Source organism: Dipodomys merriami, unplaced genomic scaffold (assembly GCF_024711535.1).
Source record: "Dipodomys merriami isolate MVZ:Mamm:240054 unplaced genomic scaffold, mDipMer1.0.p SCAF_24, whole genome shotgun sequence".
Lineage (NCBI taxonomy): Eukaryota > Metazoa > Chordata > Mammalia > Rodentia > Heteromyidae > Dipodomys > Dipodomys merriami.
In genome coordinates this window covers 23,473,538-23,496,815 of record NW_027203826.1, presented here as the reverse complement: position 1 = coordinate 23,496,815, position 23,278 = coordinate 23,473,538, and the positions used below count along the sequence as shown (strand labels likewise).

Sequence of the window (23,278 nt, the reverse complement as noted above, 5' to 3'; positions counted from 1 at the left end):
GAATTTTATTTATGGAGAAGAAAAGTCAGAAAAAGTGAGTGAGTGAAAGCCATAAAAAGTGCGCCAGGTATACTGGAATACTGACAAAATCTATACATGACTTAGTGGTTTTCACTGTTTCTTGTGGATCTTTACCTTTTCTGTACAGCTAGCATACTAAAGTTTTCTAATTGCAACAGCATTTCTTGTCATTTATACTTGTTTCTCAGCAGCCTTTAAAGAGGTCAGTGTTTTGTCGTGAAGAACAGACCCAAGGATTTCACACAAGGTAGGAATAAATGCTTGGTGGTAATCTCTGATGATAGTAATTTCTATTTGAAGTATTAAAGGGCATCAACATCTAAAAGTTTCAGGACCTCTGGGGATCCTCCCCTCCCCTCTAGAAGGATGCTACAGTAATCAGTCCTTTGGGAAAGTTCTGTTAGCTTGTGGATGCCACTTTTCTTAGTGTTTGAAGCATTTGAAATGTGTTTGAGTTTAAAAAAGAAATGTCAATATTGAAATGATAATGCTCATCCTAATTAACTGAGCTCTTTCACTGTGTATCTCTTCCCAGCTCCTCAGGAACACATAAACATAAGTTGGAAATTTTACCCTAGACTATTTTAAAAGCTTTGAAGCAAAGGGGCCTTCCTCCTCAATGTGTGGGCTATCTGGATTGGAGAGTCAAGAGTCAGGTAAAAATTGGGTGGGAGAAGAAAAAGACCAAAAGAGAGCTGACCCATCATTTTCAGAATCTTTATTCTAGAGTATGATGTCCCTATCTGCAGGATAGCCCATGCAAAGGAGCCTTTCCTGTTTAGATTATCACCTGCCACTTGGTTACATCAATCACGGGATGTCCAGAGTATGCATTATGTCTCTCTGTGTGTGTCTGGGGGTGTGTTCCTGGAGGAGACAGGCATTTGGATTGGCAGGCTGGGTAAAAGGCATTGCCTTCCCCGGTGGGCAAAGTGTCATCCCAGTAAGGATAGAAATAGAGAAGAAATGCTGAGAAAGGAGGAATTTGCCTCTTACTCCTTGTCTGCCTGGTGAGCTGGGACACTGGCATTTTGCTGTGGGACTTGGATTTACAATATCGGCTTCTCTGGTTCTTAGCCCTTGACAGCTGGACTGAGCTATATTAGTGACTTTCCTGGGTCTTTGGCAGAATGTAAGACTCAGCTGCTATAATCTTGTGTGTCAATTTCTGTTTCTCCAGAGAACTTGAACACAAACTAGTCCCAAACAATGTTCCTGGCATGTAAAAGTATAGGATAAGGGAATAGAGAGAGAGATGTCAAGTTTCTACTGGGTAGCACTTTAAAGTCACCTTCCTATTAACGGGAACTATCACTGGGTGTGGTATGTAGTAGGTGCTCTTTGAATGTGGGTGGTAAGGATGAATGGAATCAGAGACGGATTTGTGTGTGGATTTATGAGCCAGGGTAATGGGGTATATGGTATGTGTCACAGCAGAGACGCGGACCAAGAGGGCTATCATTTTGTGGTAATGTCTTACTGTTGACTGGCAAATTGGCCACTGCTACAGCATAGGTCTCCAGGGCCAATGGGGCATCGTGGGAGAAAAGATGCGATGGGGGTAATTGCACTGATTACTAATGCTGCTAACATTTCTCTTGCTTAATAATCCTCTTTTAATTTTACCCCTGGCAATTCTTAGTTCCCACAACACAGCAATAATTAAATCTGTGTTCAGATGGTTGTAAATGCACCCAGAGGTCTTAAGCAATGGGTGAATTATACTCATTTAAGTTAGAACATAGTGCTAGCATCCAGCCCCCTCAGAATAAACACTAATTACTGAGGGTCCTCTCAGTTCCATGAGATCTCTTTAATATCTGTTTCCATTTTCTAGATAACATTCAAGTTGAGACGATCTCTGTTTTGGTAGTCACTTCGCTGGTATGTATATAATCCAGAGTGGTTTCTTCAAAACAGTGCCTGGAAATGTGGCTGTTCTCAACAAGGGTCTTCCTTGTCTGACATCCCTGAGAGACCTCTTTCCTAAGGAACAAGGAAAGAAAGGGTCTGAGGCCCAAGGAAAGGGCTAAGAGAGTGTCTCGTTGGCTCTGTTTGTGCACAGCACCTTTGGTGGTAGATTATCATAGAGCTGGACACTGGGAGTTTCCCCATGTTTTTGTGGTGCAGGGGAGAGGCACACAGGAAAAACAATCCCTTCAAAGAAAGGTTTCAATCCATTCTTAAAATGATTTACTCTTCCTCTATTTAACGAAGGATGTGAACAGAGGAGTCCTCCTCTGGTTTTGAGCATTTCACAATCCTTGCCTGGTGCCCCCCCCCCCCCCCGGAAGCTAACAGAGATGGATAGGAAGTATTCCTGACCCTGCTTCTGCAGGCTGACGCTTGTTCAGACTGCTCCTGCTTCATTCTCTTCTCCTGATCGTTTCCATCATCATAACACCTGGCCGTGTTGGCCTTCCCAAGTAGGGGGGAACTGCTCATCTTGGTTTATGGGATTTTAGCCCAATCTATGGCTCAGTTCTCTCCATACTTTGAAGCTCTGTAGGCTTCTGGAATGGAACCAAATGGAAATTTCCGTTGGAAACGACTCTCCACTTGGAACCATTCCCTTGCTGAAATCTACCTGATGCAACCTAGAGGTTAAAGTTGATCTCACCCTCTGCACCAGCTGAGAGAGAAAGCAAGTAGGTTTTCCCATGTGGCTAAGTCTGAGAAGAGGTGTTCACGAGAACTACCATCAGAGTGGCTAGCGGAGAATTCGTTAGAGCAGATCCAAACTGGGGCGATGGGGCCTGGCACGTGCAGGGCATTGACTGAGCAGAGGCAAGGTAGGCTTAACAAGTTGGGGGCTGTCAAATACTCTCAGCCAGTATCCGTAGGTGGCACTAGAGATTTGCAGACAAGGCTTCTGTTGAACACTCCATAGTTGAGGGAGCCAAGAGAGAGGGCAGGAAGGAGGCAGGGAGGCCATCTTGAGTTACTATCTCAGTGGGGAGTCAAGGACTCATAGGCATAGACAAGACCAACATGTGGGTGATGCTGGAGCAGCAGAGGCTGTCTCCCACTGGGGATGATGGCAAAAGCAAGAAATAAGATGGTGCATTCAGTGATGGATGGTAAAAAGCAAAGGATGAGATGAAGAATTCAATGGTGGATGGTGAGGGAAAGGGAGAGAGACTATGAGATATACAGGTATGTTAGGGCTCTAGAGAGAGGAAAAGAACAAGTAGACGAGGGACATGGAGAGCAAGGCCGTTGGGAATGCGAAGAGCTTGTCTAAAGGGATAATGCCGAGGAGACAGGTTGGTAGAAGAAGGCTAGTAAATGCTCAGGAGAGGGTGCCCAAAAACACGCAAACAGACCAGTCATTAAGAAAGTCATGCCCCAGAAATGGAGGGACCGAGGTTCAGGCAAAGGCAACAGTAGTACTCACTGGACACTACATTGAAAAACTGTACACCTTGTGTGTGGGGATGGGAGGGGAAAAACTGGGAGAAAGCAAGAGAAGGGGTCAATTGTCTTAAAAGAAAAGTACTCGTTTCTTGACATAACTCCTCTGTAGATCACCTTTATAATAACAATAAAAACGTAAAGGCCTTCAGAATAGCCCACAGGATTCAGAAAACACACAGCACTCCATCAGGATCTTTTATTAACGCATAGAAAATGTGTTTTAAAAAAGGAACTATACAGAAGCTAAAAGCAACCAGGACTAAAAATACTAGTTAACAATGGTTAACAGGCAGAGGAGATTCTGGTCTTGGAGCTACAGTGTCATGAAGGGATGGGCAGGCTGGTTTTCCCTCTCCTTTCTTCGGTGTGATTCCGTGTTAGCTCATCACAGCGTGTGTCACCTGAGGAGCAGGCGCTCCATTTCCTTCTTGTTTTTGTGTCTTTCCCCGCCCCCGCCCCCCAGTTTTTCTGTTAAGTGCTCTTTTTTTTTTCAAGTACATTGTAGCTACAAAGTCAGTAAATTGGTCTTTGTTATTTTACCTGAAAAGGCTGTTAAAGGTTAAAACGATAAACTCAAATTCTGAGGGACTGGAGGATTTGGCGTTTATGATTTCATAAAATAACAATCTAGAGACCACCGGAGCTAGTTTCGGCTGCCAAAGCCCCAGGTAAGGGTATTCTCAGACGCCGAAGGGACTTATGTAAGGTGACTGGGAATTCCTATGGGCCTGGCAGTTGAGGTTGGAGTAATTTGGTGTGTTTGTGTCAATGGGGGAGGAAGGAAGAATATGTGGTAAGAATAGACTCATACAGATGCTGTCCCTACAGCTGTGAGCCCCGTGCTGGTTCTAGGGCACAGAGGGAGACAGCTGGGGAAGGGGTTAGACCAGGAGGACTCTGTCAGCTGACATTTTAATGGGAACCTAGTAGGTGCTGTATTTAACATATGTCCTTTGCTACTGTCCTGGCCCTATGTCACAAAAAAGTAGAGATCTCTCATGGGACAATTTATCTCTTTTTCATCTGGACACTGTTCAACTAACAGAGAAGGGTTCATTTGAGAAGTTATGACCTAGCATCTGAAGCCACCACGTTATTGATTTCTTTCTACGTTCTTCAAGGTGGCTGAAGTGTGCAGAGTTTGAAGTCCCCCCCTCAGCTATGGGGGGACAGCAGGTGGGGAAGGAGTTGGAGGAAGAAGCTAGGGAACCAATAAAGTGTATTTCTCTTCTCTTTTCTTCTACTTTCTTTGCTCAAACATTTCTCTGATGTGCTCCTGCAGGGAACTCTGGAAGTATCTGTATCTCTGGGAGTTTGGAAAGGACTAGCCCAAATGTTTGTGTAGTCTGTATATCTTAGCCTAGAAATTCAGGAGATTCTTGTGCTACCTACTATTTGTAGTAGTTTGAATACATCCATAATATAACTTTTTCTCCCCAAACGTTATAGTGAAATGACTGCTCCAGAATATGTACCACATTTATTCTGAGCTTTCTCGCTGCTATCCCTCCTGGCATAGCTCCTGCTCTAGTTGGAGAAAGATGACTCTGGAATATCCATTCTTCCTGTGTTGGGTGGGAAAGAGGCTACCATGTTCCCAAAAGAATGGGAACTGGAGAATCACAGCTGTGTCCCAGTCCCTGTCTTCTCCTCCAAACCTGGGGTTCCTCTTTGCCACTCCCCAAATTTAAAAAGAAAGGAGAAAGCTTCCAGAATGAACTCCCCATTGGGGCTCAGGATCCCTGGAATAGTGGCAAATGCAAAGCAAAAGCTCTTGAGAAAATGAAGGGAGACAGAGGGGCACTGTGAGTCCTGTTTCAAGCATAGTAGCCAAAATCAAGATGGTGGCCACCTGGCTAAATAAATGTAAAACAAGGCCTCATGAAGTAGAAAACTCAAAGGTTCTCAGGTTGCACAAAGAGGTTCAGATTGCAGTTCTCCTTAGTAGAGGCCTTGGGGACATATCACTTAACCTTCTTATGTCTGATGTTTAGGTCTATGAAAGGGTTCAGTTCACTCAAGATTGTAGGGAGGATTGAGTAAAGTAATAATGTGCCAAGCCTTTAGTAGGATCTGGTGGACAGTGAGGACTATTTTCCTCAATCTTTGCTTAAGAAAGGACAAATCTTAAAAATTCTGTGCCAGACCTGACCTCAGCTCTGTTACTTGGGCAAGCTGCCTAACCTATCTTGGCCTAGGTTTACTTGAGCATGAAACGAATGGATGGAGTTAGACCATCTCTAGTTCCCTCTGTCTCAGAAGGTGCGCTTTCCATGTGTGCCTGGAGTTAGGGTGGATCAGACCAGTGTTAAATGACAGGATGTTAAAGACCAATGTAAGATTTCCTTGGAGGTTGTTAACACAGTGACAGAGAGATAACGATCCTCCTGATTTAGCATTAGACCAGCCTCACAGTCCCAGGCAATAGGGAGCTGTTTTATTAAGTTAATAGAGGAGACCGAGTTTGTCTGAGTAATAGCCGTGTTATTTGGATACCCAGCATTATTGAGCATGGGGAAAGAGAAGGTTTCCTGTTTGGAGAAAATGCGATAGTGTCCAGAGATGGTTTGCCAAGGACATTTGGACAATGAAGTTCTGCAGGTGCAATGAAGTCATGGTTCAGGCAAGGAGTCGCCTTGAAAAAGAAATCAGAAATGCTGGAGATGTCAGATCAGGCTGTAAATGCTGGTGAAGAAAATGTGAGATCCAGGCAGGATTAGTTGAGCAAGCAAAGAAGCCCCCAGGGTGTGCCATGTGCAAAGGTCTCGGTGTCTGCTTATTTCCTCATGTGGATTGAATGCACTGCTAAGGAGCTCTGGTTTGGGGCAGGCTAGAACTTAAGGATCAGGTGCTGCTATCTTCATTATGCTTTTGCCTGGTTTATATTTGTGCTGGAGGATAAGTAGAAAGCCTACTTTTACTCTATAAGGATCCATTGCTTCATTTATATAATTCTTCCTTCTTTCTGTTTTTCAGAGTTTGGAGAACACAGACACTGGCTTGCACAAATCTGATGTGGATAAAATTAGAACAAACTGGAACCATTTTTTTCCCCCAGTTGGAACTGAACCCACACCAACACATCATCTTAAAGCCCAGCAGCGCTGCTGACCCTGTACAGCTTCTGGAAGTTTTCATTTGGTCTTTGAGTTCTTATTTGGTCTGATAGTTTTCAAAATGCTCCACTGCCATTGAGGGAAACTTTATCATATGTGTGAGGGGTGGTTATGAAAGATGCAAAGGTTTGGGGAAGCAATTGATGAAAGAGCTTCAGGAATACAGCTCCCCTGCAGAATAGCTAGAGGTTACAGGCACAGCCCGGAAGCCAGCCCATGACTCAGTACCCTGTCCCCATTTCATCCATGTTACCCGGATGGAAGTGGACCACCCAGGATGCTAGGTAAGCGTTAGGCTAGGCTTCCGAGCTCCCCAAGACCCTTCTGACAGTTTGACAAGTCTGAAGCAAGTGACAAATGATCCCACCTCCTGCTGAACTATTGAAATGGAAAAGAGTTTGGATTTTTTTTTTTAGAGTTTTCTTTTTCAAAGTTTTCCAAGTGGACAGTGAGATGCAAATCGAAGGGGAAAGTGGTTCCTCTTCCCTCAGCTCTGGAGGGAAAGAAATGGAACTCAAGAATTTGATTGAATAAGAATTTAGCAATAAGAAATCAAGCAGTAGAAAAGCATATAACCTGGCTAAGTAGCTGGATCTTTTCCTAAAATTCTGAGTGGGGGCTGAGAGAGAGAGAGACAGAGAGACAGAGAGACAGAGACAGAGACACAGAGACAGAGACACACAGAGAGACACACAGAGAGAGACAGAGAGACACACACAGAGTAAGGAAAGTCTGTCCTCTAGGGACTTTGGCAAATCCAGCCACTTTCAACCCCCTCAGCTTGGTGCATCCATTGTTATCATGGGTTGCATTTTTCTTTATCCAGAGAAGAGGATAAAGAGTAGCTCCTACACTTTTTTTTTTTTTTCCCTTACCGGTGCTTTAAAAAGAGCTCTTTGAAAAGATTGTATAATGACCCTTTGTCCCTTAATCTACAGCTCTGTTCTGAGACTGGATTTTCAAAGCACGAACGTGTTTAGGTTTGTTTGGTTTGGCATAGAGCTCGCTGGCAGCTTGGCTTCTTCAAGTTTGTCAATGGGCAGCCTGCAGGGAGCTGTTGGGTTCCCATGTGGAAGGAAAGAGATTGTCAGGTATCCTACCACCGTATCAGCAGTGGAGTTAGGGCCTTGTTCGTGAGGGGTAAGGTGGATTTGAATGTTTTCTCTACACTTTCCATTCTTGTACAAATAAATCTACTTTACAAATCCATCTTGGGAGCAGGGAAACTCCACTGTTTCCTACCCCTGTGATGGTTCACCCCTTTCCATGGGCGGCTAGATTTTTGTGAGCGCCACCTTGTGGTCACTCTGAGCAAGAACCCCTTCCAGCTGTTCATAAAAGCCAGCAATTTTCACCCATTGGTCATCCTTGTGACCCCTCCTTCACATCTGACCTCTTATGGAAAACATGATTTTAATATGTTGGGAAAACATATCTTTATAGGACAGAGCATGCAAAGAGCAGGAACTGCCTGGCTCTTGGTTCCAAACAACAAATCTATTGCAACCATTGGTAGTTGTTTTCTGTCCTTGTTGGCTTTTCTTTTCTTTCCTTTCCTTTCTTTTCTTGCGGTGTAATTATCTATCCTAATGTGTTTGAAATTAGGCTTCCTTCTGGGATGGTTCCACTTTTATTCCTTCTGAGTCTATCATGGGAATATTCAATGTGCTTAGGGTGCATGCTTTATTTATTCAGTTATTTATGGTATTAAGGCTAGAACCCAGCACCTTAAACCTGCTAGACAAACACATTACTACTAAGCTGCAACCCAGGTACTGTGGTGGGCACTTTCTGACTATAACTTCCTACATTCTCTTGGATAAGCACAGGTGCTTGAATGGATGAAATAAGGAGGAGTTAGTTAAGAAGCTCAGGAACAGCTTCTCAGTGAAGTTCAGTGAAGACACAAACCGTGTTCAGAAGCTTTAAGTCAACTTGATCACTGTCCTTGGAAAGACAGTAGAACACAGTCTCCTAAAATGGCTTAAAAAAAACTCACAAGAAAGTCACTGTACTTAACGAAAGGAATCTATGAATCATTTTATAGGGGGTCAAAAGAACTGATCTGTGAAGTCTCTTTCTTGCTTTAAAATTCTTTAAAATGAATCTAGGCAATGTTTCTGATACTATTTATAAAAATGTCCACTATTCCAGTGGAAGGCAGGTTTTGATTTCTACTGATATTTCTTGACTTTCATCCGAAATGTTGACATACAATCTTGTTCCATTTCAGTTCCTCTGATGAGATGGGCCGTACTGACACACCTAGGTCTGACTCTGCTTTTATAGACACAAGCGGTTCAGCCTCTTCTTGGTGTTATCTTTTTCTGTAGTGTGTGTGTGTGTGTGTGTGTGTGTGTGTGTGTGTGTGTGTGTGTGTGTGTGTGTGTGTGTGTGTGTGACTTTTCCTTTTCTTCCCTTCCCTTCTTTTCACCTTCCTTTCTGGAGAATTTTCATTATTTAATTATGCTCTCTCATCAATGTCAATTTCTATTCTAAATTTTACACCATAGATTGGCATCATTGACTGTTAAAACCAAAGGGAAGTTCGAATTTATTCTGGTCTAGTCTTTCCTTCACTAGGCAAAGAAACTGAGGTCTAGAGGGATAAAACAACCTACCCAGAGTCATGTAGCTGGCAAAATTGCAGCTTTGGACCTGTACCTCAGCTCTCAAGTAATGTATTCAGTATATTTCCTACTCTTCATGGTTGGCCCACTCTCTAGTTAAATTTTATTCAATTAATAAACTTCTCTTTCTTCCTCCTCGCTTCTTGAAGCTCACGGTGAATTGAGAAATGAAAATGCCTTCTGTATCTTCTTGTTCTGAATATGCTGGTCATACTTCTATCACAGCACCGTAGCAGAGCACCAGGCCCGTGGAGCCTGCTAACGGGAGGGTGCCTACAGAAAATGTCAAGCAGACTCCATCCTCACCGCACTAAAAGCGTATGACACATAGCTTAAGGGACTGTCTCTTCCTGGCTTTCAAAGCTTGGTTTGAATGTAGAGTAGTTTCTTGTAGAAAATTTGACAACTCGCCAGTAACTGAAGGTCCAAGATACCCCACACTATACAGAACTGGGCCTGGGGGAAGGGGCAAGAGCAGAGAGGAGGGTGGAGACCTGGACATGGGTTTGGGCAGATGCTGGAAAGGTGGCTGAAGCTGCCATTGGATTTGGAGGAGCCAAAAGGTCCCAGCTGCTGAGGTCCCTCGCTCTCCAGGGCTTACCCATCCAATCAAGCTGACGGAGACAGCACATCTCATCCTGTGAGAGATGGGTCCACCGCCCTTCCCTCTCACCTTTGGATTCCTAGATGTAATTTCCTCTGGCACTTTTCATTTTTCCTTTCCAAAGCTGAATAATATAAGAAGATGGAGAAACGTTTCTCATGATCTCACCTCAGTAAGGGGTCATTTCTCTTTCACACAGAATCAGAACAAAATAAAGCGAAACGAAACAACTAGCCCAGACATTATAGTTCCTCCCAGGACTGTGAGTTGGAAGAATGGCTGCTGTTCTTCTAACTGTACCTTCTGCCTCTCACTAAGGCCACTGCACCAGGAGAGCCTGGCTGACGATGGAAATAAGGCTTTCTGCTTGCAAGTCACAAAACAAAACCCATGATAAATCAGATCAGAAATTGCAACTGGGGAGGATCTATTTCTTACGTGAACTGTCATTTCTATGGGAGGTGCCCTAATTTCTTACTCTTCTGTCCCTTCCTCAATTCATGACTCCAAAGTGCTAAAAGAAAAAAAAAGTAATCCTCCCCCCCCCCCCTTTCACCATCAAGGAAAGTTACTGACTGGCTGGATAGTGAGAAGAGTGACCTGAAACCCTCGGTCACGTAGCCACTGCGTAACCCAAGGCCAGGATCAAACAGTATCTGCCTTGAGAATGAGATTTTAACCCAATAGGAACTAAGGATGAATAAAATTTGGTGAAGGACTGATGGGTTGGGTTGGAAAAGATAGGAACCACAGAGGATGAGAATCTTTGGCCCATCGCAAAGGACTTGGGTTGTTGATCTCTTCCTCCTTTTTAATGGGAAGTTGTTGGCCAAGCCCTGTGGCTGAGGTTTCTTCTCTGGGCTGGTGTGATTGATCACCTGGCCCTGGAAGGCTTGTGATGAAATCACAAATACCCGGAAGGCATGTGCCTGTCACCATAACCCTCAGCAGTCCACAGCTCCCCTCCTTTCCTCCTAGATGGGAAAGGAGGGGTTAGTTAGGGATGACTGTGGAGGAGGGAAAAGGCAGTCCCAGACAGAATCAGGCTCCACGGCAGCAGAAACTACGAGCAGATGGATGGTAGTCAGCTGATGATCTCTGCGACGCCCCTGCCTTCCTTCCAACACTCTTAATATGTATGTTGCCAAGCACATGACTATTGCCCTCTCCCCCCCTTGTCTCATATTATAAAATACAAAGGACAGAAAAGATCGTTTGGTTCCCGGCTGCCCACTGCTCAGAACTGTAAGGCCCGCCGTTTCCTCCCTGCTGAGACACGGTGGTTGTAGGGTCGCATCTTCATTTCCACGAAGGGGATGGAGAACTCGTGGCCTTTCCAGTGGTACCAGTTGATTCCCTGGGTACAAGAAAGAGGCACAAGTCAGATCACCCCTCCCTCTCCACAGAATTCTCTACTTGAAAAGAAAGGGAATGACTGGAGCATGAAATCCAACATGCCAATGTAGTTACCCACAGCTAAAGAGTAGTTTTGTGGCTGAGTTCCCAATAAGGAGAATGGAGCCTAGTCCCTTCCCAGTATTCTCCTTCAACTAGCCTAGGGTCTGAGTCTTTACTGGGAACATGTTACCAGCTTTGCCTATTTTGGCCTTCAGTTGTGGAATGGAGTAGCAGCTAGTGGTGAATTTCAAAATCTCCAAGGAAGAGGACATCTGTTTGATTTCTCGCTCCTGAAGGGGGAGACTCGCATAACTTTCACCTGAAATGTTCAATCATCTGGAGGTGTCTGCACATAAGGGGCTTTTCTGGATTTGGCCTTCTGCTGCCCAATAGGGGAAAGTCCCCATGGGTCCAGCCGGCTCCCTGTCACCCAGCCTAGTCTGTGAATCGATTTGCATTCTTTTGGGGAAATAGAATCTCCTTCACTTGGCTATTTCTGAACCGGGGCCTGGTTTCCTCCTTGGGGAGCAGCCTGTGAAGCACTTCCCAGAACGGATGAGCTCTTCCCATGAGAAATAGCAGTGGACACTCCTGCTGGCCACGGCCTCTCCCGCTGAGTTCTTCCTCCCAGTGGAAGCGTTTTCCCTTCTTTCCCTGGACTTCCTCCCCGTCCTGGGCGTGCCCCAGCATTTGGACAGCTGTTTTCTCTAGGATAGATTGTTCTCAAAGTACTTTTTTTTTTTTCCAAAGGAAAATGTAGGCCCCACATGAACACTGCAGCATGAAGCTGAGGGTTCTGTGCTTTGGGTCACCCCAAGCGCCTTACCTGACTGTGCCGGGACTCCCCATACTTCCCGTTGAGGTTGGTCCGGTGGCAGTTCTTATACCACCAAGCGCCTTTGTAGGACATGGCGCAGTTGGTGACTGCGACGTCGTTGTCTCTGTCCTCTGTGGAGAAAGGGCGCCCCTGGTGGTAGCTGAGGGAGTCTCCTGCAAAGAAGAACATCCATGGGAGTTCCATCTGGGACAGAATTGTAAAAGATCCGGCGTCCACAGGATCCCCTCCCAGAGAATATGGTGACCGCACCCAGGACCTCTGCTTACCACCCCTGTCCCGCTCAGCTCCTCGGCCTGGCTGCGCTGACCGTATCCTCGCTTTATTCTGTGTGATCACTACCTACATGCTGCTCCCTTCAAACCACCTCTTCTTCCCCAGCCTTTTGCTGAGAGCAAGGTTGCACACAACCACTCTCAATACCCTCAGATGTCTCCCAGGCCCTCCAGGAAACACAGGACACTCATGGTTCCTCTCTCCTCCCCTGGAGACAGAAACTAGCCATGCTGACTTGGGTCATTCTGGGTCTCCACTGTGGGCACAGCCTGGCTTTCACCCAACATCCCCAACCCTGGTCATACTCTATCTCCAAACCCACATTAAGAACGTGGTGCCCCTTGTGAAGAAGGAAAGGAGCCAACTAGAGGTTCCATCAACAGGAAACAAGATGCTGAACACATCATAGTCAGGCCAAAGGAGACGTGCAACTTGGGGAACAGTGGACTTGGAGAGGGGAGACCAAGTCTGTGATCACTACTGCCAAAGATCTGACAGGCTACTGAGAAAAAATACCATTAAATGCACATGGTGGAGCCGGGCGCTGGTGAGTCACACCTGCAATCCTAGCTACTCAGGAGGCTGAGATCTGAGGTTTGCCTTTCAAAGCCAGGCAAGTCGATGAGGCTTTTATTTCCAATTAGCCACTAGAAAACCAAAAGTGACATTGTGGCTCAAGTGGTAGAGTGCTCACCTTGAGCTGAAGAGCTCAGGGACAGCGCCCAGGCCCAGAGTTCAAGCCCCACGACCGACAAAAATAAATAAATAAATAATAAAACAAACATGGTGGATAAGAATGAGCATTGGTAGGAGGAGACTGTAAAGAGGCCTATTTTGGTTCAAGAGAAGAAGAGAAATCAGCTACACCCAAAGTGGTGTAGGCTGCCCTGAGCTCAGCGAGGGGGGCTTGTGTTCTCAGATGGACCTGGGGGCCCGTGCACTCCTGCTGGAGACGTTGTGCAGGGTTTTGTACAAATTGACCATTTGACCATCATTCATTTGTAAGGATTTGTGGTTAGGAATGTTGCCAAGGGAACTTACACTACTTATGGGATGAACGTTACCTTAGCTGCATCCGAGGTTCATTTCCCCAGGAGGGGCATTGTCAGGGGCTTTGGAGCTATACCCACAGTGGCCACTGGGTGTCTCTAATGCATCCCAACAAGACTCCTGACTGGATCATCTTTCTTTATGTATGTATCTATTCTTGGTTTCTCTCTCTCTGTGTGCGTGTGTGTGTGCGTGCACACACTAGTCTTGGGGCTTGAACTCAGGGCTTGAGCTCTGTCCCTGAGCTTAGCTTTTTTTTTTTTTGCTCAAGGCTAGCACTCTACCACACGAGCCACACAGCTCCACTTCTGCCTTTTTGGTAGCCCATTGGAGCCAACATTCTCATGGACTTTTCTGCCCAGCCTGGCTTTGAACTGCAACCTTCAGAGCTCAGTTTCCTGATTAGTTAGGATTACAGGCACGAGCCGCTACACCCAGTGGACCATCTTTATTTTAGAGGGAAGCCTCCCCTTCCCGTCCAACGGGAAGTCATTTCAGCAGCATAGTATTATCTCTCTACTACCCTCTTCATTTTGTCCGTCCAGTCTCAAAGGATTCAGGTTTTGTGTCTGTCTAGAATTAACTTCATCACTGGGAACATATTCTTTGTCCTCTCTTCCTAGTCCTGGACAAGAGAGAAAGGAATCCTTACTCTTATTTTTCCCTTCCCATTTCTTAGCATTTTTACTTCCTCTTTATCTTAAATCATACTCACGTCTTTTGTCTGAAAAAATTATTGGATTAATCTTCCGGCATAATTAGTAACCCTTTCTTTACTTTTTAGTTGTTCATGTTGTCTCTGCCCACAGCTCTATCTTCTCCATCCTGCTTCTTTCTTCTGAATTCTAGAATTTATTCTTCTTACTCTCCTGGAGCAATTTTCTCCAGCTTCGACTTTGATGTTGCCTGCTGCTGTCTCAGTCATGATCCACAGGTAACTTTATATGTCTTTCCTCATGTAGTTCCCCTCCCCCTTTCTGCCTCATATATTCCTCTCAAACCTTTAGTGCATTAAATTATTAAATTAAATCATGCATTTCTCTCATGACCACCATCTAGATTTATACCTTTCCCTTAATCCTCATACTGACCAAGGCTCATATTATCTTCTATTGGGATGAATACCAAAGAGCTGGTCTCAGCTCTTTATCAGATTTACTTTATCCTGTCTGGGGTTGTCTAACTGATGTTGCTAAAACTCCACTTCCACAATAACCCTCCGGATTGGCAAGACTCCAGGCCTACTATGTCAAGACCAACTTCCTCTACTCCTTGGTGTCCAGGCTGTCCAGGACTTGGCTCTTCCTCCTCCAAGCTCTTTCTATCCTCTCGGAGCTCACTCTCTGTGTAGGGTAGCTGGCCGGTCACACTCTCCTCCCTCCAATTAGGATCCAATTCAAATGAGCCACCTTCACGGGCCTCCTCAAGCTCCCAGAGACCCTTTGCTGAGCACCCTTCCATGGGAAGTGGGTGCTATTTATTGCATAGAGAGTTACTTCTCAGTGGTTCGATCCAGAACCACCATTGAGTGAGGTTAGCTAGATGTGGGGCAGCCTAAATAACCCCAGATTTTCCTCTTCTGAAGAAGATGGATCCACTATTCCAGGTGAGGAATGAATCATAATTAATTTCTAGTGATCAGCCAACCTGTTGGCAGGATTTGCCTCTGACACATGAAAGTTGAATACAGTCCAACAGTTCTTCCCTTGGCAGGCCCCCCGCCAGGGAATAAGGCTGGAACAGAGAGAGGCAGCAGGGACTGGGCCCAGGATAGACAAAGTGTGGGCCTGAAGGGAGAAGGATAAAGAAGAGGAGCAGGGGAAAGCTTGCTTCTTCTATTCCTGCGGTGAAACAGGGATGGCTCTTCTTCAGGTGTAATTCTAATCTAGGCAGTGAATAGCATCTGGTTATTTTCTCAATGATTTAGTCTGACATCTCGTTTAATACGTCCATTTCAATGACTATTTTATGCTCAAATTGGACCTTTTCTTGGGGAGCCTCAGGCTTGTCTGATTGCCGTTACCAGTGATCTCGAATATGAACAATAGCAAAGAAGAGTGTGTCTGCTCTTTGGAATAACAATACCTGGCCAAGAAAAGAAATAATTGAGCAGCTGCAGTAATTGGAAGGGCAGCACCTTGGAGTTCTTCTTAATTCTAAGAAGGCACCAGAAATGCTACTAAAATTAAACACCAGTACTTAGCCCTACCTTTGGAGTAGTGAAAGGGCCAAGAATGCCATGTACCAAACAGTAGAGTATCTGGCACAAGAGGCGTTATGAAATGGGTCTTAAGGGAATGCAGGAACTAGAAGGGCAGAGCCCAGCAGCAGCATGGACAGAGAACTGTGATTGCAAAGAGCTGACAGAGGGGGCGCTCTTCTGCTCAGTAGAGGTGATCCCGGTAAGGATGGTGGGCTGAGGGAGCATCTCAGAAGATGGGCAATCTGTATTATTTTCCTTAGTTCAAAGATGGTTTTCCTAGATGCCATTGCAAGAGAGATTTCTACCCAGAGGGGAGATGGTTCTGCTCTCACTGCATTTAGATAAGAAAAGGAATCTTTTGTTTTCACATTTATTTTTTAACGTTAAGGGCGGCCACATGTCACTGATTGCATTGTTTTTCTGACTAGTCTGTGAAGGGGAAAGATACTGTTACTACAATTTTCCAGGTGAGCAAACAGAAGTCTTGAGACATTGATGTCAGGTCCCCGTGATTGGTGAGGAGGATGAGGACAAGAGCAATTGGATCCCCAGCTCCCTGTCCCTCCTCTCTGGGTAGCAGAGGAACACAGCATAGCTCGCGCCTGGAACACGGGCTCCTTGTCCTGCTTCATGCCCACCACCCTCGGGTCTGCTCGGGACCCGCAGGTACCTGCAGTGCCGTTGTAGCCTCCTATGCGGAGTTTGTACAGGTTTCTGCTGTCCTCCACAGAGAACTTGTCATAGTGGGCGAAGACCGCCTCCTGTCCATCCCGCATGTCCACACGGAGCTCGTAGCGGCCCTGGGATGTGATCCTGTGTATGTTGTCCAGCCCTGTGGAGAAGAGCAGAGCGTGTGCTGAGCCTGGTCCCCAGCAGCTTTGGAAATGGGAGGGGAAAAAAAAAACCAACAGCTGTTAAAGGGAAGGAGCAGCCAGGTAGAGGTAATCTAGATTTGCCTTTGCTCTCAACCCACCTCAGGTTGTTCGTCGAGAGACTTTGTCAGAGTCCAAACTTTCTCCTGCAAAAAGGCCCAGCCCTAGTCTGCTGAAGAGTGCTACCAGACATTCTAGGTCCTTACATCTGGGCTTGATCCAGTAACTGATAGACCCTGAGCCTCAGGTTACCTGACTTTATTCATCATCTCTCCTGAGAACAAGACAAGGGTATGAATCCTTTGATGTAAGTGGAAGAAAGCAAGAAGTAGAATCACAGGGGAGAACTTCCAGGTATCCTAGAGATCCAGGCACCCCTACGCTTCTGAGTATTCCCTGGGAAAACTCTGCCTTTCATTCCACTCTTCTTCCTTCTTTCATTCCACGCATCTTCCTTTTGTCTCCCTCCAGGAGGCTCCAAGAGCCAGGGCAGAGCATACTGATATTTCGAGACTTCCATGATTCAACTTTCTTCATGAATTTCCAACTTTAGGATGGTCTGAAGGTTATACGCATCATAGAAAGTGCACTTTGAATTTTAATCTTTCCCTGGGCTATCAATTACTGGGCAACACCTTCTCCTGGTCCTGTGAGTGACAACAAGCACATAAGCACAGGTGTAAATGACTGTACTCTACACCGTACTGCACTGCGAAGTATGAGGCTTGGTAAGCTATGTGTGTTAAATGCGTTTTCAACCTAACAGCATTTCAGTTTATAATGGGTTTATTGGGATGCAGCCTTCAACATAAATTGAAGGGCACCTGTATTGTCCTCTGCTTTGTGACTCTGATTGCTTTCTGTCTGATGCACCTACCACACTTTATAATCTTTACTGGTCTTTCTGTGAAGTTATTCCCACTCAAGTGTCTTCTGCCTGGCCCCTAAGCAGGCTGTGGGCTAATAGATTCTATAAGGTACAAACTCCTGTAAGTCCAGAGTTTGAGAGCTAGAGCCCAGACATCGCTTGGTGATATTTTCTCTTATGTCATTTCAAACCTGCTTTTCTGAGACTCTGAGTCTGTCCTGGTTGCCTAAACTTTGAACCAATGTCCTTGTGCTGCTGAGGATTGGGATCTTTCTGATGTTTCTGTGTTTAGTGAGCCTGGCTCTTCTTGACTTGCTTTAGTATCTGAGTGGGCCACAGTTTAGAATAAGAAAACCGCAACAGTAGAAGGGAATTTAGAGATTACATAGGCCCGCCTCTTCGTTTTGTAGAAGAGGAAGCTGTGTCCAGAGAAGTAAAACGATTGTCTAGGGGGTCATCCAGATCTTTTGGCCTCGTTACTCTTCTCAGCACATGAAGTTTTGCCTTGATTGTAAAAGGAAGGCTGTTGACTGCTATCTTGAAGCTTTTGACCCATAGCCTGCCCTGGATTGCTCTTGTGCAGATGGAATGTTTGCTGGTGAAATCATGTCTGGAGGCCTTTAATCAGCAGGTGGATCCATCCTGCCAGGAGCAGAGCTGTCAGCAATTCACAGCCTTTCATAGCCTTGACCAAGTGGAGTCACTTCAGCCTTCCTTCCCAGATGCCTTTGGGCAGACTGTATCTCCAGCCAAGACCCATTTAATTTTCCTGGCTGTATCCTGCTTCTTCCACCTTCCTAGTCAGCGGGCCTCCCCGAATAACTCATTTGCACAAGAGCTCCCTGAAGGAAGTCATTTGGGATTTCCCATCATTATTGGAAATCGTTTGTTACTTGAACAAGAATCCCAATTTCCAGTTCTGTTTCTAAAACTTCAACAGGACATGCTTCGTGGGTCATAATGTTACCCCAAACTTGACTATTACTTCTGACCTACCCACGACCAGACTTACCTCGGTTTAAGAGCTCTTACTGGCTCTGTATTCCTTGTAACATCAAGAGTTCTCTTTTCAACTTTCTTTTCCCTAATGTGTCTTTATACAACCAACCTAACCTCGTGTTCTGATTTGCACCTTTTCTCTGGGGACAGGGAGGATTCTTGACTTTCTTCCTTTACTATCTCCATCCCTCTTCTTTTCTCCCAATATCCCTCATTGTCTCTACCATGGGTCAGCTGTCTTCCTTCCTTGGTACCTGAGACCTTCTTCTCAGTAGCTCATAGGTTAGGATGGGTGTTTCCCAGTGTGGGTGGTATCTCTGATGTTCTGAGAAATATGTGGGAATGAGCCACTAAATAACTTTCAATGAACAAGAAAAGCACTTCTGGAAGTCTATTTCAGTTTTCCTTAATATGTGAACGAGAAACTGTAACTCTAACCTCAACCTTACTTCTCAGCGTCAGCTTGGTTCTTATTTAACATCTCACACGTTCTGATCTCTGTTTTCATTCAGCACCAGCAGCAGCAGAGACAGCAGTGGGCTTAGAGCCCATGTTTAAACTGTAGTTTAATCATATTCCCATTGCTTTCTTTCCATTGCTTTTGTTTTTGAGACAACCTTTTGATTTATAACACATAATAACTAGCTTTTTTCATTTTTGGTCAGGTAAAATTTCATTAAACATAGATTTAATTAAATAAAAAAATAAGCGGTGATCACTGATATATTTTCAAAGTACGACAAAAATTGTAAAATTGGTACTCGGTTTGGAAGCAAGTCTTGTCTGTTTATGGATACCTTGGCTTGTGGTGTGTGTGTGTGTGTGTGTGTGTGTGTGTGTGTGTGTGTGTGTGTGTGTGTGTGTGTGTGTGTGTGTGTGTGTGTGTGTGTGTGTTGGCAGAACCAGGGATCCAGGGATTGAACTCAGGCCTTGCATTTGCTACACAAGTGCTATTCCAATTGACTAATACTCCTCCCAACCATTTTTGCTTTAGTTATTTTTTTGGACAGGGTCTTAGGTTTTTGTCCAGAACTGGCCGTGGACCACAGCTCTTCTAACTATATTTCTTGTACAGCTAGGATGACAGGTATATACCACTATGCCCAGCTTATTTACTGAGATGAGGGTCTCCCTAGCTATTTTCCCGGGCTGGTCTCAAACTGTATTCCTTCTGATTGCTGTCTCCTGAATACCTGTCATTATTGGCATGAGCCACTGTAACTGGCCTTCACTTATATTTTTATTAGCTTCATTGACAAACACAGGTTTGTTTATCTGGTAAGAATTCAAGAAGTTCTTATGATTGATTGGCCTCAGCTATCTACGATCCCCTGGGCACTACAATAGACAGCAGTATTTAAAAGATGAATACGATGTAGTTCCTGCCCTGAAAGAAGTTTACACAGTGCAGTTGAGGGAGATAAAGTCAACTAGACCAAGCTTTGGACCACAAGATTATGGCCAATTTCCCCACAGGCAGTAGGGTGAGAAAACTGATTAAGATATGTTCTGGGGAGGAAGATATTTAGCAGAGAATCTGAGTATATGTAAGTGGGCTATTGATAGAGGTGGGGAAAGGGGACAATTAGCTGGGAGAACATTTCTTGCAGAGATGCATCAGTGCATCTCCATGTTTGGAGTTCAGCAGAGGATAAGCAGGTGAGGTTCTTAATGGTGGAGAGCGGGGTGTAGTGGGAGTAGAGAGGCCTTGTACCTTGGGTAAGGGTTTGGTATTCACCTGGCAATGGTACAAAGTCATCAAATGGCTTTACAGGAGTCTGAGGAGTATTATTCTAGTGGTTGGGTGGGTAATGGGGTGGTTAGAGGACTTGTTGGCAGGGAGCTTGGTTAGAGGTTTGTTACTAGGAGATCAGGAGAAGCTGATGAGACTTAGATAAGAGGGTGGTGTGTGTGTGGGGGTGGTATCGAGAGGAGAGCATATGGAGCATGATCATCTCGCCTTTCCCTCCACCTCTTTTTATCAGTTACTTTGAAAGTCTCACTAAGAAGGAGAGGGAAGCTGGGTACTGGTACTTACAGGCTCAGGCCTGTAATCCTAGCTATTCAGGAGGCTGAGATCTGGGGATAACAGTTTGACACTAGCCCAGACAGAAAAGTCCATGAGACTCTTTTTTTTTCCCCCAGGGCTGAGGACTGAACCCAGGGCCTTGCTCGTGCCAGGCGGGCGCCCTTCCTCTGGGCTAACCCCCCAGCCCCTCCATGAGACTCTTATCTCCGACAAACTAGCCAAAAGCCACATGTGGAGCTGTAACTCCCATGGTAGAGTGCTAGCCTTGAGCACAAAAGTTAAGGGACAGTGCCCAGGCCGTGAGTACTGACACAAAAGAAAACAAAAGGAGAGGGCAGTGCAGGTGGTCATACTGACTGCTTTCTGGATTGGCTCCACCGCTGCCGGGCTTGGGTTACCTACACACACCAGCTCAGTGCTCCATCTAAACCTCCAGCCATGTCAGAGCTCTAGGAAATTGCCCATCACCTCTAATGCCAGTGTCATTTTCCCCCCCTTTCCTTCCCAAGTCAGATAATGACACTCTCCCAGGAACTGAGCACAGTGACTGGCCTCATTTGTCTCCTGACCTGCAGGCCGGTTGGCTGGTTGCCTGGCTTCTGAGAGAGGTGCAGCCTGCCTGCTGCTCCCCGAAACCCTTCCCTACCAGGCAGCACACTGATTTTGTAGTTGCTTCACATCAAGCCCCATCAGCATACGAGACTATTAATGAGGATGGGAAGAGACAGAGCAAAGAGGAAAACATCAGAATGAGATAAAAACAGATCAATCCTGGAGCCACACAGAGCAAGAGGTATTGCAAGCAATTCACAAGCTGTCAACCGCTCAATGCAAACCGGGTCCCTGATATTCCCAGATGGGGACAGAAAAGGGATGGACAAAAAGAAAAGCCAGATCAACCCGCCGACGGAAAGACAAACCAGACGTTACCTAGCCAGAACTCATCTTCCAGGTTCCCAAAGCCAGCACGGTAGTCGGCCCATTTGCGGAAAAAGTCAGTCTGGCCATTTTGTCGCCTTTGAAATACCTGTGAGGAGAAAGGAGACCATGAGGAGAGATGCCCAGGACAAGAAATGATAATACACAAACTGGATGTAACCAGGTTTGTCCTAACAATAACAACGATACCCAGATGAAGAGCATATCCCAACCGGAGCTGAGTATTTACAGAGCAGTTTCTGCAGGGGGTGCTGGCGGCCCTTCTCTGGAAGGGCAGAATGCCCCCTGGGGAAGAGGCTGAGGGGGTGTGATGTTGATGCTAATTTGCAGTCTGCAATGTAGAAGAGGATTTCAGATACAGATCAGACTCCCAAACCCGTCAGGGGAAATAAGTTGGACTCTCAAATTAGTCTCCGGCAGCATAAAGAGTAGTAGAAAGCGTTCCTCACCAAAAGAACAGGACCCACTTCCAATCACCTAGTCACTGTCCGCTGTCACGGTTTTATTGCAGGCAAAGCAACAGCCAACCATTCACGTCTCGGCTGTTCAAGTGCTAATTTCATCTAACCTCCAATACATCAGCCTCGGCTTCAACTTCCAATTATATTTTAAGAAGGAGGCACAGGTATGTAGGAAACATCAAAGACAATGTGTCCCAAGAGTAGCTGAGAGGAGCACAGCCACCAGTGAACAATTCAAAAACAGCCCACCCTGCACCAGGCCAAATCTGGGAGAGGGAAATGTGTGCAGGGGGGTGGAGGGTTGGGCCTCCATCCCACATGGAGCCTGCTGGGCTGCCTCAGGCTCAGGTTGGCGAGCTCTGACGTTCACACAGCGGCCTTCTTGACAGCTGGAGCATTGGTCGTTTCTTTCACTCGGCACTGCCCTGTCATGGCTGGGGTGGAGGAGGGTTGCTTGTCAGCGAGGGGTAGCTCTCTTTTCCTAGTCATTGCTACTCCCTGGCGTCTACAGCTGCTCTAGGGAAATACCAGCAGTCCAGAGAAAGATGAGGACAGAGCGAGCCCTTGTAGACGAACCTCTGCCCTTTATCCCACCTCTCCGGGCAGCTCTCCAATCACGATCATCTCCCCCAGGAGGGCTCCTCTGCTGCCTTATGATAGGTTGAGACCTGAGCTGGCCGGATCTCTGGGCCTGTCTGAGCCTCCACTACCTTTCCTCAATCCCTGTATGTATTCACTCTCCCTGGAGGAGCGGGAGGGAAAGCAGAAGCCATCTTGGGGCCTTTCTCTGAGCCAGGCTACTGCAGTGTCCATATACTTCATTCTGGAGACATCTGTGATTGGGCTGCTGGGCCAGGATGCTGAAGGCAGTGAGGATGGAAGGAAGGATGACGGGAAGGGTGATGACATTCAGATGGACCGGTGCTGAGCTGGGCAGACTGGCGCCTGGGGATGTGGGCGTGCGAGGAGAGCGGCGGCACCTACTTACAATCCAGCCGCCCCCATCCGTGGTCATGTCGCAGTACACCTGCAACTTCTGGCTTCGCTCTCCATTGAGGAAGATGGTGTAAACCCCACTCAGAGTGTCTCCATTCATCAAATGTTGGGCACAGTCTTGAGGATGAGAGAACACTCGGCCCCCTGTACAGGAAAAGAAGTAAGTTCAAGACAAGATCCTTCCGTCCACTACGTGTCTCTAGAGCCCCTTGGATCACAGAAGGTTTTCAAGAATCTTGGGGTTGGTACATCATCAAGCACTGTAATGAATTCTTTTTTGCTGTTGTTGATGGTTGTGGGGCTTGAACTCTGGGCCTGGCACTGTCCCTCAGCTCTTCAGCTCAAGGCGAGCGATCTACCACTTGAGCCACAGCACCACTTTTGGGTTTTCTAGTGGTTTATTGGAGACAAGAGTCTCACAGACTTTCTTGCCCAGGCTGGCTTTGAACTGCAATCCTCAGATCTCAGCCTCCTGAGTAACTAGGATTACAGGCATGAGCCACTGGCACCCAGCTTGTAACGAATTCTTGATGGATCTAAACAGTGAGTGTGTGCTGACTTTAC

General features: G+C 46.0%; 1 protein-coding gene across 5 annotated transcripts in view; it reads right to left on the bottom strand.

The window, feature by feature from the left end:
* Nucleotides 1-2,347: 2,347 nt before the first annotated feature.
* Tnr (tenascin R) overlaps nucleotides 2,348-23,278 on the bottom strand; it is a 414,919-nt gene continuing 393,988 nt past the window's right edge. For all 5 annotated transcript variants that reach the window (XM_070034414.1, XM_070034416.1, XM_070034415.1 and 2 more), the window contains 5 exons: nucleotides 22,707-22,858; nucleotides 21,249-21,345; nucleotides 16,221-16,382; nucleotides 12,013-12,176; nucleotides 2,348-11,145 (listed from right to left, as the gene is read on the bottom strand). In XM_070034414.1, the coding sequence (XP_069890515.1) occupies nucleotides 11,026-11,145; nucleotides 12,013-12,176; nucleotides 16,221-16,382; nucleotides 21,249-21,345; nucleotides 22,707-22,858 (695 nt within the window). In that variant the 3' untranslated portion in view covers nucleotides 2,348-11,025. The remainder of the gene's footprint in view (nucleotides 11,146-12,012; nucleotides 12,177-16,220; nucleotides 16,383-21,248; nucleotides 21,346-22,706; nucleotides 22,859-23,278) is intronic.